Source organism: Hyposmocoma kahamanoa, unplaced genomic scaffold (assembly GCF_003589595.1).
Source record: "Hyposmocoma kahamanoa isolate Upper Pololo Valley unplaced genomic scaffold, ASM358959v1 160, whole genome shotgun sequence".
NCBI classification, from domain to species: domain Eukaryota; kingdom Metazoa; phylum Arthropoda; class Insecta; order Lepidoptera; family Cosmopterigidae; genus Hyposmocoma; species Hyposmocoma kahamanoa.
The window spans coordinates 3,888,645-3,900,587 of NW_020653575.1; the positions used below are offsets into that span (position 1 = coordinate 3,888,645).

The 11,943-nt window shown below is 35.5% G+C and overlaps 1 protein-coding gene across 5 annotated transcripts in view; it reads left to right on the plus strand.

The window, feature by feature from the left end:
* The window catches only part of LOC113240647 (eukaryotic translation initiation factor 4E transporter-like), a 61,186-nt gene extending 50,813 nt beyond the window's left edge, over positions 1-10,373 (plus strand). For all 5 annotated transcript variants that reach the window (XM_026477999.1, XM_026478000.1, XM_026477998.1 and 2 more), the window contains 4 exons: positions 254-337; positions 1,888-1,950; positions 4,378-4,468; positions 6,155-10,373. In XM_026477999.1, coding sequence (XP_026333784.1) covers positions 254-337; positions 1,888-1,950; positions 4,378-4,468; positions 6,155-6,333 — 417 coding nt within the window. In that variant the 3' untranslated portion in view covers positions 6,334-10,373. The remainder of the gene's footprint in view (positions 1-253; positions 338-1,887; positions 1,951-4,377; positions 4,469-6,154) is intronic.
* Positions 10,374-11,943: the final 1,570 nt, after the last annotated feature.

The following is an 11,943-nucleotide window of genomic DNA, read 5'->3' on the forward strand; positions in this document are numbered from 1 at the left end:
GTGTAAAAATTTTGCCTATGGAATAAATTATTATTTGACTTTGATGTTGCCAAGAAATTAAATTAGGTTAAAAGTAATTATTTTTCGTTTGGGTCAATTCTAACGACAACGATTGTAATTGTATCTAGATGTCAAAATAAGATAAAATGAGAAAAAAATAACATGGACTTGGGCTGCATCCTAATATCATACGCTATCACTTTAAATATAGCCAGAAAAAAACCTGCAGGTGAAGCATGTGATTTCTTTGCAGGGCAACCAAAGCGGTGCAGCGCCTGTGATGGGTTACGTGCCCTCCCCTGCCGACTACCAGCAGCACTATCTCAATCAGCAACAGGTTTGTTAATTAAACACCATGATCTCAATAAATAACTCCATTCTTTGGCCGAGTGTCGATCAATCAACAACCCTTGAGGATGCCTCGTGGAGAGGCGTGTTTACGTGTCGGGTATATTTTTGGTGGTGGTTTGTGACTGTAGTTGCGCTTGTGTTGTTAATATTATGCGGAGGGAGGGTGGGAAAATTAACTGTATGAAAAAAATATTCAACAAGCGCAGCTATTTAACTTTCACTTGGTTCGCGAGTAGCAAATTAATTTACTTTCATTTTTATTAACATGGACTTCCGCAAAGTAACGCCTGAACCTATTTATTAATTAAAAAATAATTAACTCTTTAACTCCTAATTTTTTTTAGCTATACTACAGCAATAGTCTTGTCTTTTTTGACATTTGCAGGGTTGCCAGTTTTATAATATTTTAAATAGTCGTGTGGTAGTTGCCCGACAGTTTTATCGATAGATTGTGAAAGAAGGTATTTTTTTTTCCAAAATTGTCTGTATTGTTTTTTATCTCTTTCATTTTATAATATCAAGTGACGGGACGAACATGTCGTGCTCCGTAAGCTACACGTCTGTCCATGACAGTCCAGTCCAAGGCAGTGCATCTCAGAGCTTTAAATCGCAAAGATCTGGAGGCACTGCCACTGCGCCCGTCACCCTGTGGCATAAGTTGACAAGTCACAGTCACCGTCCACGCTCATTTCAGTGAATTTAAAACTTTAAAACATTCCCCTGTCAACTTGGCAATTTCCACATACGATACTTTACGTAGGAGGGGTCCATATTTGCGCATCTGATACGAAGCGACAGGATCCTTAGAACTTCCTTCCTTTAACTATCTCTGTGGCCGATCGGTTACCAAGTAAGGGGGTCGATTCCGAACCTTACAATAACTCATTTGTCGACTGATTAATCTCGATTGTGGCTAAGCGTGTGTCTATTATATGTAAAAAAAAAGTCGCATGTGCTTGTAATTTCACCAGCACCCTTACCCTTCAAAACCGGAACACTGACATTTCTGCTTGGCGGCAGAAATAGTAAGGTGGCAGTACTCTTTCTCAAGTAGCTCTACTGCTACTAAAAATTGTGAATGTGTGTACGACATTCTAATTATTGCTAATTGCGTTATTGTCTTCTTCATTCTTATTTTGACAATTGGCCTACTAGTATCAAAATCAATTTTTATTCATATGTTGTATGTATAGAGTGTTTTAAAGTTTTGAATTCACTGAAATGGGCATGACAGGTGACTTCAGCATTTCTCAGTTTTATTCGGCAAAGCTCGTTATTCGCATAGAGTGATCATCTAATAGATCATCTAACCAATATCTAGGATTTTATAATACTCTATGTGAGTAACGGAGCTTTGCCGAATAAAAGTGAGAAATGCTATAGTCACGTGTTATACTCATTTCACTGAATTCAGAACTTTAAAACGCTCCCCTGTAAACTTGGCAAGTTGCAACATACGATACTTTACGTAGGAGGGGTCGATCTTTCCACTGAGGGAAATATTTTTAGATTATGCAAAACCTTGTATTGTTGCAGCAAATGGTAGCCGGAATCCGTCCGTTCCCTCACTCACAACAGAGGCAGCAAGTACCGGCTTCGGTGAGTTCATTTATATATATAGTTTTTTTTTAAGTTGGTATTTGTGAGATGGTCCTTTTTTGTTTAATAAACATGACCACCTTACAGCGTTTCGGTGCAGAATGTACACTTCGTAAAATGTCATGTCCACAGAACAGTAAATACTGTAGAAGTGGTTATTTAGCGTCTGACGCGTGTCAACATTAGGTCTCGAACATCGAGTATATAACCAGAAATAGAGACGAAATAAGGGCCACCGTCCCTGGCATCTCATCAGGCATATGGGCCTTATATTACTTTTAAATATCAACTCTCGTTTGCTCTGAAATCACAAATTAGAAAGCTGAAATAGTACAGAGCCAACAACTGATCCTGTGTACGCCTCCGTATATTCCAAAAATATTCTGTATTTATTGTAATAAGGATAGGGGGGTTTCATTCGGTGGTGTGGGAAAAACAGCGAAACATCTAATTACAAAACTGAATCACATTTCATCGGTAATTAAATATGTAATTTTTAAATTTTCGTCCATTATAACAAAGCTCAAGTTAAACTAGTCGATTTGAAGTGAAACAAGTGACAAAACCCGTCAATTGTTTCGACTTCGGGCTGGCCAATCGGAGCACAGTTGTCACCATAATGCTTTGGCAGAATAGTTTTCAAATAAATTAAATGACATTTCGTCTCTATTTCTGATTATATACTCGATGGTTTCGAAAGACCTATCCTACCACATACCTAGTCCGCCATTTTCGCTTCGTATGGTAGGGTCTGTCATTCTTTCCCGCAAACAATGCCTTAATGTGCTGTTTTGGAGTGCAAAAATGTTAGCCGCACCAAGAATATCACCCGTAGTAATATTTCATATAATCGGTAAGTGTTATTTTATTAAATTTTAAATGTTCTGTTTATCGAATTGATTCAAATGTTAATCCTTCGTCGTAATCCAGCTACTGACCGCAAAATGGCAAGTTCGTTTAATAAAATTTCAATATAAAATTAAAACGTCGTAACTTGCAGTAAAGGTATTGAACTTTCAGCGACATGGCGACTGGGTGAAGTTTAAATTATATTAACAATCCAGAATTTGTTACTTCTTTTTAATTTATAAACTATGACCAATCATTATCAAGATTTCGTAATGTTTATCATTTGTTTGTGCGCATTTTGGCGACTGCTGTTCAGATAGTAAACAAGGCTTCTGGCACTTCCATTGTTTTTTTCTTCCATAGTCTATCGGTCGCATAACGTTATTTCTTTGAAAAATTATTACCAATGTTATAATATTTCTACTATTCCTGTTTTTTTTTATTAGAGTTTTGGCTTGGAATCAACTCCTTTGAGCCATGTCGTTTAATTATCGGGATACTCAGTAATATTTTCCATAGTGGTTCTAATACATTATGTTTTCAATTTCTCTTAAGTAACTTACACCTTACTTTTTCACTTAACCCATGTTATCTTCTATCACTTTGCACAATAACTTTGAATTAGTAATTATTGGAATTTTCAAAATAGTATTTTGTAATTTTGTTTAAGATAAGAAATACAGTTCTAACTTTCTTCATCACTATTTCTTCGCTTTTTCTTCATAATATACTTACATTAAAAATAATCTTTGTAAAGACTGTAGTTGTAACTTCAAAAGCACGCCATTTCTCTCTCAACTATTCCTATAAAAATAAACTTGACTATTGACTACGAAAGAGTCAATCAGTGGTAAAATAAGTGTAAACATAAAACAATGACTGTTAATTTCCACACCGAGTTTAGAGTTAGTTTTTTTAATGAAATAATTAAATACATTCTCATCGTTTTCACATTTTTGAATAATAAACAAAATAAAAAGTAAAATAAAACTCGTTTATTACAGACATTATACAGTCCATTTTGTTAATACACTTACAAATTAATCTTATGCTATTGCCTAAGAAATTCAGAAATAAATACAACAAGACAAATTATTATGAAGAGTTTTTACAATTGGAAAAGCGAGAAAAATGCGCCGTCTTATTCCGAAAATATCGTATTTTACTGGAAAAAACGCAAAAAAAAATGTCTTTCGATTGTATGTTAAAAAGTACTGTAATATAAATTTCAATGAATAAAGTTTAAGTTTTTTGTTTTCCTCGTAGGTACACATATGCATCCACTCGGATGAAAGTGCGATTCCCAACGACACACTCGTTGGCAATCGGTCACTTTCTCCCCTTTGAGAACAACAATTACTACTTTGTATACAACTAGTACTATTTTGTCTAGTTGTACGTCTGTTAAGAATACATTTACCGAAGTGGACATTTTGCACATTACATCAGCGAAGATAGAGCAGCTGGTTAATATTGAATACTTTACGACATATTTACTAATCTTCAGCACTTATCACGTTTAAGACGTGTTGGGGGGTTTCTAAAATTTTAACTGACTGCTATTATGTCGCGTTTTAGTTTAACAACATGAACAACATGGCACGCAGCGTTGCAGGCGGCACCACGCTACACCAGCTGCTCGTTCAATCGCACCAGAGGAGCCTCAATGGTATGTCTTTGTACATCACAAATACTTTCCACTGCTGGTCGGATCCAACCATGTACACTGGCTGACCTGGGGTCGGAACCTGAACTTGTAAGGTTCCTGTGCGCGCACAGGCCATAGTGCCCTTTTCGTATACCTTAAGGGTTGGTAGGGAGGGTTGGTAGATATGGGGCTGCTGGTCGGGTATGAACTTCTCTGCAGTGTCAAACCAATAATACACTGTAATGTGAAAGCAAAGAAAACGCTGCAACAAGGATTTTTCAGGTTTTCTATAATTTTAAGGTTAATTAACATGTTTAACTTACTTTGTACATAAGATGTTAGTTTTATAGAAGGGTCAAAGCGCCATTTCAGGGGAGATGTTTTACGTAGTAACGACTGTTTTAAAATATTTACGTCCTGTTTTAAAATTACATTCCGATTTTAATTAAGTTTTAAAATTGTGCTGCTCCAGACCGCTTTTCCAACAGACGTGGTCGGTACTGCGTCTGTGTGGCCTGAGCTATAAAGAATTTTAACTATGCATTATAGTTGTCCTTTACAAAATAAGTTTACTATAATAGTATAAATTGCTTGAATATTATTAAATCAATGTATTTGTTTTGCATGGTGATCACAGATTCTTGTTGCAATGAAGTTACAAAACTTGATAGAGCGTTTTGGTTTACACGATAGTTCTTCTGAAATCACACCAATTCAAAGGCGAAGGGGCCATATAACATAATTTACTTTAAGTAGCAGTTTTGAGTAGCAGTAGAGCTCTTTGCGAAAGAGTTCGTCTAGGGAAGTACTACCTACTACCTTACCTATTTCTGTGGCGAAGCAGTACCGGCACATGGGACTTTTCAACTTATCTCAGGATAACGAGCGCAGTGGCAGTGCCTAAGACCGTTGTGATTGAAAATTCTAAACGGCACTAAAATTTAAAACAAGTAACATTTCTTTGGTAAATTTATATAAAAACCTAATAAACTATATATAAAATTTTGTTATATTTTTTTTGTCACCTTCGACATGGCATATCGACGCCCTCCTACGTAAAGTATCGTATGTCGAACTTACCAAGTTTACAGGGGAGCGTTTTAAAGTTCTAAATTCACTGAAATGAGTATAACACGTGACTACAGCATTTCTCACTTTTATTCGGCAAAGCTCCGTTACTCACATAGAGTATTATAAAATCCTAGATATTGGTTAGATGATCTATTAGATGATCACTCTATGTGAATAACGAGCTTTGCCGAATAAAACTGAGAAATGCTGAAGTCACCTGTCACGCTCATTTCCGTGAATTTAAAACTTTAAAACATTCCCCTGTAAATTTGGCAATTTCGACATACGATACTTTACGTAGGAGGGGTCGATATATGGACTCGATAATTGTCATAACTGATCGCGAATACGTTCGCTGGATCAGCTACTTCCGTTCTCCATCCGAAACGGATTACTTTGAAATAAGTAAAACCCGACCAAGTTAAGAAGTTTCATGATGCGAATGAAGTTTCATACTTGACATTGTATTTCGATTTGGTCGAATATTACTTATTAAAAGTAATTGTTTCAGCACGGATGTCGGATGGAGAACGAGAGTAGACCTCCAGATTTCAAAGAAACCCATGGCCAGTAGTGGAAGGTGCGAAATGTACATATACACCACCCGTAGATTGTTCAGCTAACACTCTATTACAGAAATGGGCGGCAGCGGCGGCACCGGAGGCGGAGACAACCAGTTAGCTAGATGGTTCTCACCGGAGCTCCTGGCTCGTGCATCCGCTGGCAAACTGCCTTCCGTGCATGTCCCTAACGCTCTTTCCCTTGAGGACCTCGAGCGACACCACCATTCACCAGCGCCGCCCGTCCGCAACTGAGCCCGACGACACCCCGCTACAACCGTTTATATACCTAGAGGGGAGGAAGCATCGTGAAATTAAACCGAGTACCTTAGTTGCATCCATCAATATAGAATGTTAAAAGAAGTCCTATTTATTTATTAGAGTAAAAAAAGTAAGAGAAATGAATTGGCGGATGGTGAATGGAACTAAGTTACTATTCGGATATTGTGAAATTCAAATTTTAAAGTTTACAAGGGCATCACCTCTTTCTATGTGGTTGGTGATGTGTTGTTTTTTGTCTGCTCGTACAAGTTTAGAGGCTAAATTGTAATTCCAGTATCACCTACAGTGCTTATTCTATGTTTTTTTTTGTTTTGCGCTAAAATCGATAGGGGGTTATTGTTTTTCTATACTTCGGTCCACTATCCTAACTTCATTCGGATACTTTTTGACATAAGGAAATCCTTGTGTCATTTGTCATACCGTACAGAAGTCACAATATATATGGTTGCCAAAATCAGTATGGGTAGTGGAATTTCCAGCACCAAATTAGAGCTCATGACGTCATCACAAGGGAATTAAGATTATAAATGTCAAATCGTGTCCTGTGACCTACCCTTCGACACTACAAAAGCTAACTCGTGTTCCTTTTTGTAACCTAATTGAGTTCTGATTGGACAGATTTTTTTCTTAATTATGAACACACCACTTATGCCATAATACCTAAATTTCTAAAATATAATCCAGTAACAATGGTTAATAGTGTTAACACTTTTACCTGTGAAAGAGAGAAGAGAGAATTTAAGATCTCTCGATATTAAATTCCTGCTTGGCAACTGAATCTACTCTGTCTTCAATCCAGCTTTAGACTGCGATATTTTATTCAATATTGACTCTGTAATATCGTCTTTTGTAAACGCAGTTTTGTCGTGTAGAGTACATTTTGGAATTTTCTCTCAAGACTTTACAGACTTTAAAATAGCATTGTCTAAGAACACCATTTTCTGTTTTCAACACCAATAGAATGGGCTGCAATGACGAACAAATATTTTTAGACATGAAACTTGTTATTTTTCCCAATTATATTGTTTTACCCTACCACGACGGAGTTTACAAAAGGGAGGATATTTTTTAAATCCTTGTGGCGAGTGATAAGTGGAATTGAATAAGATAGGTTTATACAATGGGAAAAAAATTATTTTGAATTGTTTTGCTTTACGACAATTCTAAAGACAAAATTCGAGTCTTGTAATCATAAATTCTGAACAATTCATGTTCTTAAATTAGTTAGGAAATCACAAAATGGTTTTTCTTCTTCCCATACAAAGATCAACTGTTACTTGGTATCGAGAAGTTGATTTATTTTTTTTGCTTTTTCCTGAAGTTTTTGAACGAAAGTTATTCACGGGTAAATTTTCTAAATTTGTTTCGCCCATTGATTTTTGAAATTTAAATATCCATTGGTAATCTATCGACTTATTGGCAAGTAGCTCGGTCATGACAGCTTAAAACAATGCCAAACACCATATTTGGTTACAAAAACGCTGCGTTTTTACCTGTCACTATCGAGCTTTATATATGCCGCAAAATTAGCTTCAGTCTTTTGAAAATTTACACAAAATATTCTTCGACTTCCATTCAAAAATTTATAATATTAGTGTGAATTTTCAAAAAAAAATATTCCGTAAATCCAGTTAAATAATTCACGTAAGGTAAATTCTTGTGGCCGTCGATGTAGAAGCGATATTAGAATTATTCTCGTGATACATCAATATCGCTATCGAAATAATAACATTTAACATTGCATAGAGTTGATAAAAATGTAGTAAATTACCTCAAGTAATAAATTAAAAGAGCAAAAAATGCAAATAACATGATAAGAAATACCTACTTTCAATATTGTTAAAAAAATTTGACGTTTATAGCTACTTAATACAACTTTTTCGGTCTCAAGAACACAAACTAAACTTATTTTAATATTAAATGCATCTGTTTCTTTCTTTAACAGTCAGAAAAGGTCTGAAGATTTATTAGCGCTGGCAAATTGGTTTGCTTATGACAAGGAGGATGCTTGTGAACATAATAATACAAATCTATAATTAAACCTGTATTTTACTTTTTGTTACGAAATTAATAGGTGCATATTTATAAAATAAGAATATTGAATAAATTTAGATTGCGTTCTCTGGAATTTACACTATTCTTGTCTTGTACCGTTCAAACAAGTTCGGCTATGTAACATCTGGCGATCATATGCTCTCGAGGCTTCGGTGTCTGGAGTGTCGATTTAAATAGCAGTCATATCCAGTCTTATTAATTGACAAATTGAAAAGGTAGAAGCTGATAAAGGGTGTTCCGTTTTGGTGTATTTCTTTATAGCTATATTTAAATGTAGAATCTAGTTGTGACATGTCTTAATGGCCTCTACATCTTTATTTATACATCCCTCTGTCAGCTCCCTTGATGTGACTTTAATAATGGGAGCGAAATCCTATCCCCTGTAACCATGACGGACAGTGGTACTGAACGGAAGCTGATTGGTTCAGTTGGGAAGATTACAAATGGCTTGCGTTCCGTACTTTTAACATCTGTCGGCTGACACAGCTGTGCGTGAATGTGTGTGAATGTGAGAGAGAACTATATGTACATGTATGATGACTATGGTTGTGTTTGTAAGCATTTTTGTTACTACGTCATTTTCGTGAGGAGGAGATTTTTTCGTTATAAAAATAAAGAGCTATTCGTCATTTTCCATGTCTATCGTCTCCACTTATTGCGGACTAGACATTTTAGGGTGACCTTTTAAGTTGTCAATCGCGACTTTTGTAACGATTTTGGAATTTTGCACATTCGCCCGCGAGCGTAATGTTTGAAATTCCTTAATATATTTTTTTAAAAGTTTTACGATTTGCTCTACTATACGAGGTTTTAGCAAGTTACGAATATTTTCCTTTAATTTTTTTTTGAAAACCTTGAGACCTGAGCTAAAACGGCGATTGGATGTCAATTATAAGTTGACCCATGGGCATTAGCGTAATTTGTTACTGTCCATACCGAGTCGTTAGCTCAACAAGTCAAGCAACACTTGAATACTTAATAGAATAGTTCCTCATTTCGCCTTTGCCTTCGCAGAATAGATCATAAGAATGGATTGCGTAACCTTCTTAGTTACAAGATGGGACAAAAGGGACGTGGTCAGGTTGGACCTTAATAAAATTTGTCATCAAGTTTTGGTCATGTCTGTCTCAATTTTTTAATTGATTTTTCGAGTTAATAACCACTTGCAGTGAGACGAAGGGTCCATACAACACGACTCCCAATTTATTGCCTACAATATTATCTAATTTGGGTGTTGAACGAGAAACAAAACGTCTGGCTTTGCAGCATTTGCTGCGTACCTTATTCAAACATTGCCCTTACTATCGGTAGAATTACGCAAAAGGAGCACGGACAAAAGAGCTTTCTCTTCGCGTTTCTCACCTGCATATTCTTTAAATTCGACTGTTTCTGAATGTTTTCTGCATGATTATTACTTGACTACGTCACCTAGTTTCTAGCACAGGTTTCAATTAATTTAGACGTCATTTTGAAATGAATTTGAGAGATAGTAATGTAAGAATCATGAAGTGTTGTCGGTATTGGAGATGGAAGTGTTCTTTGCGACCACGACTGGCGAACGCATTAGATGCGTTCACGTTGCGAATATTGAGAACTGGCTACTTCTATAGTGCGTTTGTCTTTACAGTAAACCACACACTGATAACAGTCGAAATTCTACAAATTATTACGTACACTGTTGTAAAATTTTGATCAATCTAAATATGTGTGTGGCTTTATAATGTGGATGTCTTTATCGCTATACTAATTTTAGACCTAGTCATTTGGAGGGCCAGTTTTCAATGCCGCATCTATTTTGGTTCTTACCTTGTTTTAAATAGTGGCGAAATTTCAGTTCGACATGTTACGATATTTATCAGAGGTGAATATCGTGTAAAAAGCGCTGCTGTGACGGCTCTTACGTATTAACAACAAGAAATGTCTCCTGTAAGCTTTAAATTATTGATTAAAGAAAAATTTGAAAGTTTGTGTTCGTTTTATTTATAAAGGCCTACTGTATTGACCACTCTAAATGGAGGTACACGAAGAGAACAATAAGTACAGTGGGTACGATGCATTGACTTACAATTATATGGACGACGGGTCTAATACAAAAACCACGAAAAAAATGTCCCAAGTCAACCTATTTAAACGTAGTGACATGTAAAGGAATATGAAAAAGCTAAAACGTTAGATTTAAATTGTAATGTCATCGCAGTACTGTCTAATTTTGCTTGCTTCGCTGTCAGTCGAACAAACGAAGACTAAAGCGTGAATGACGCTCTGTATACGATTTTAATGCCCTATAAGTTCGGACACTTTTTAGCGCGGACCCGACGTCCATATAATTGTAAGTCAATGGTACGATGGGAAAAAATATACCCAAAGAAATAAAATTTCCAACCTAACAACTTGGTAGCCACCAGGTTAATTGGTCATTGTTTTGAACTGACTTAAACTGATTATTATACAATGCAAATTATACTAAATATTAACTTTGTAAAACAAAATTCTAGGTGGGATTTAAAATAATATTCAACATTTAGAAAACATGTCTTTATTTTTCATAAATGAGTACATTTTTTTCGTATTCAAAATTCACAATAAGCGCATCTTATTTTTTACTTACCTACTAGTTTTCATATTTGTTTTCTTTAGATATCGAGTAGGTTATGTACTCGATGACTTTAGGCTAATTATTCACCTTAAAAATATGACTTACGGAATTGTCGAGACATTGGAAATAACATATATTTTAAGCGTATTATTCGGACGCAAATCACCAAGACTAAAACTAAAAATAATAAATAAAAGCAAAACAAAAAGTGTCCGACTGTATTTCGTTGCGGAGGACGAAACGGTCTGCAACCGCTATGTTTCAAGCTATGAAGCCGACTGAGGGACTGAGGTGAAGGGTGCGGCGACGATTTGCCGTTGCCTTATCGGGCAGTACATGCGCAGTGATGCCGTCACGCAACGAGGTCAAAATCGATACAAAGGCACTTTACGGCGAGTTTATCGTGTTCACAGCATAGACAGAATAATTTTGATCTGAACGCGTAGGTATGTATCTATGTACGTTGATATTATTATTGGTAAAACTTTCAACTTCAAGGACTTCGGAGCAGTGTATTTGTAACTATTATTTTAAAATCCTCAACGATTTAATTCCTTTTTCATTTTCAATTGAAGTGATTAAAAACTAAATTAAGAAGAAAATCATTCGAAAATAACTGATATTGTTAATTTATTTTTGTGATAATAATAGAGCAAAGCCTATATAATTATTGGGAAATAAATGTATTTTTCTACTATGTCTATTATTATTGAAATATAATTTAATGGGACTAGGTGGGGAACGAAGATATAAATGTAAATTTAAATTATTAGGCCCTAGTTTAATCAATACCTATTACATTAATTAATTAAAGTATTGGTATGTAATTAATTTGTATGAGTTAGAAAAACTAAGGCAAATTCGGTAACATTGGTTGGTTAATTTGGTTTCAAATGAATGGTTATTTAATACTTTAGACTTAGATTTTTAAT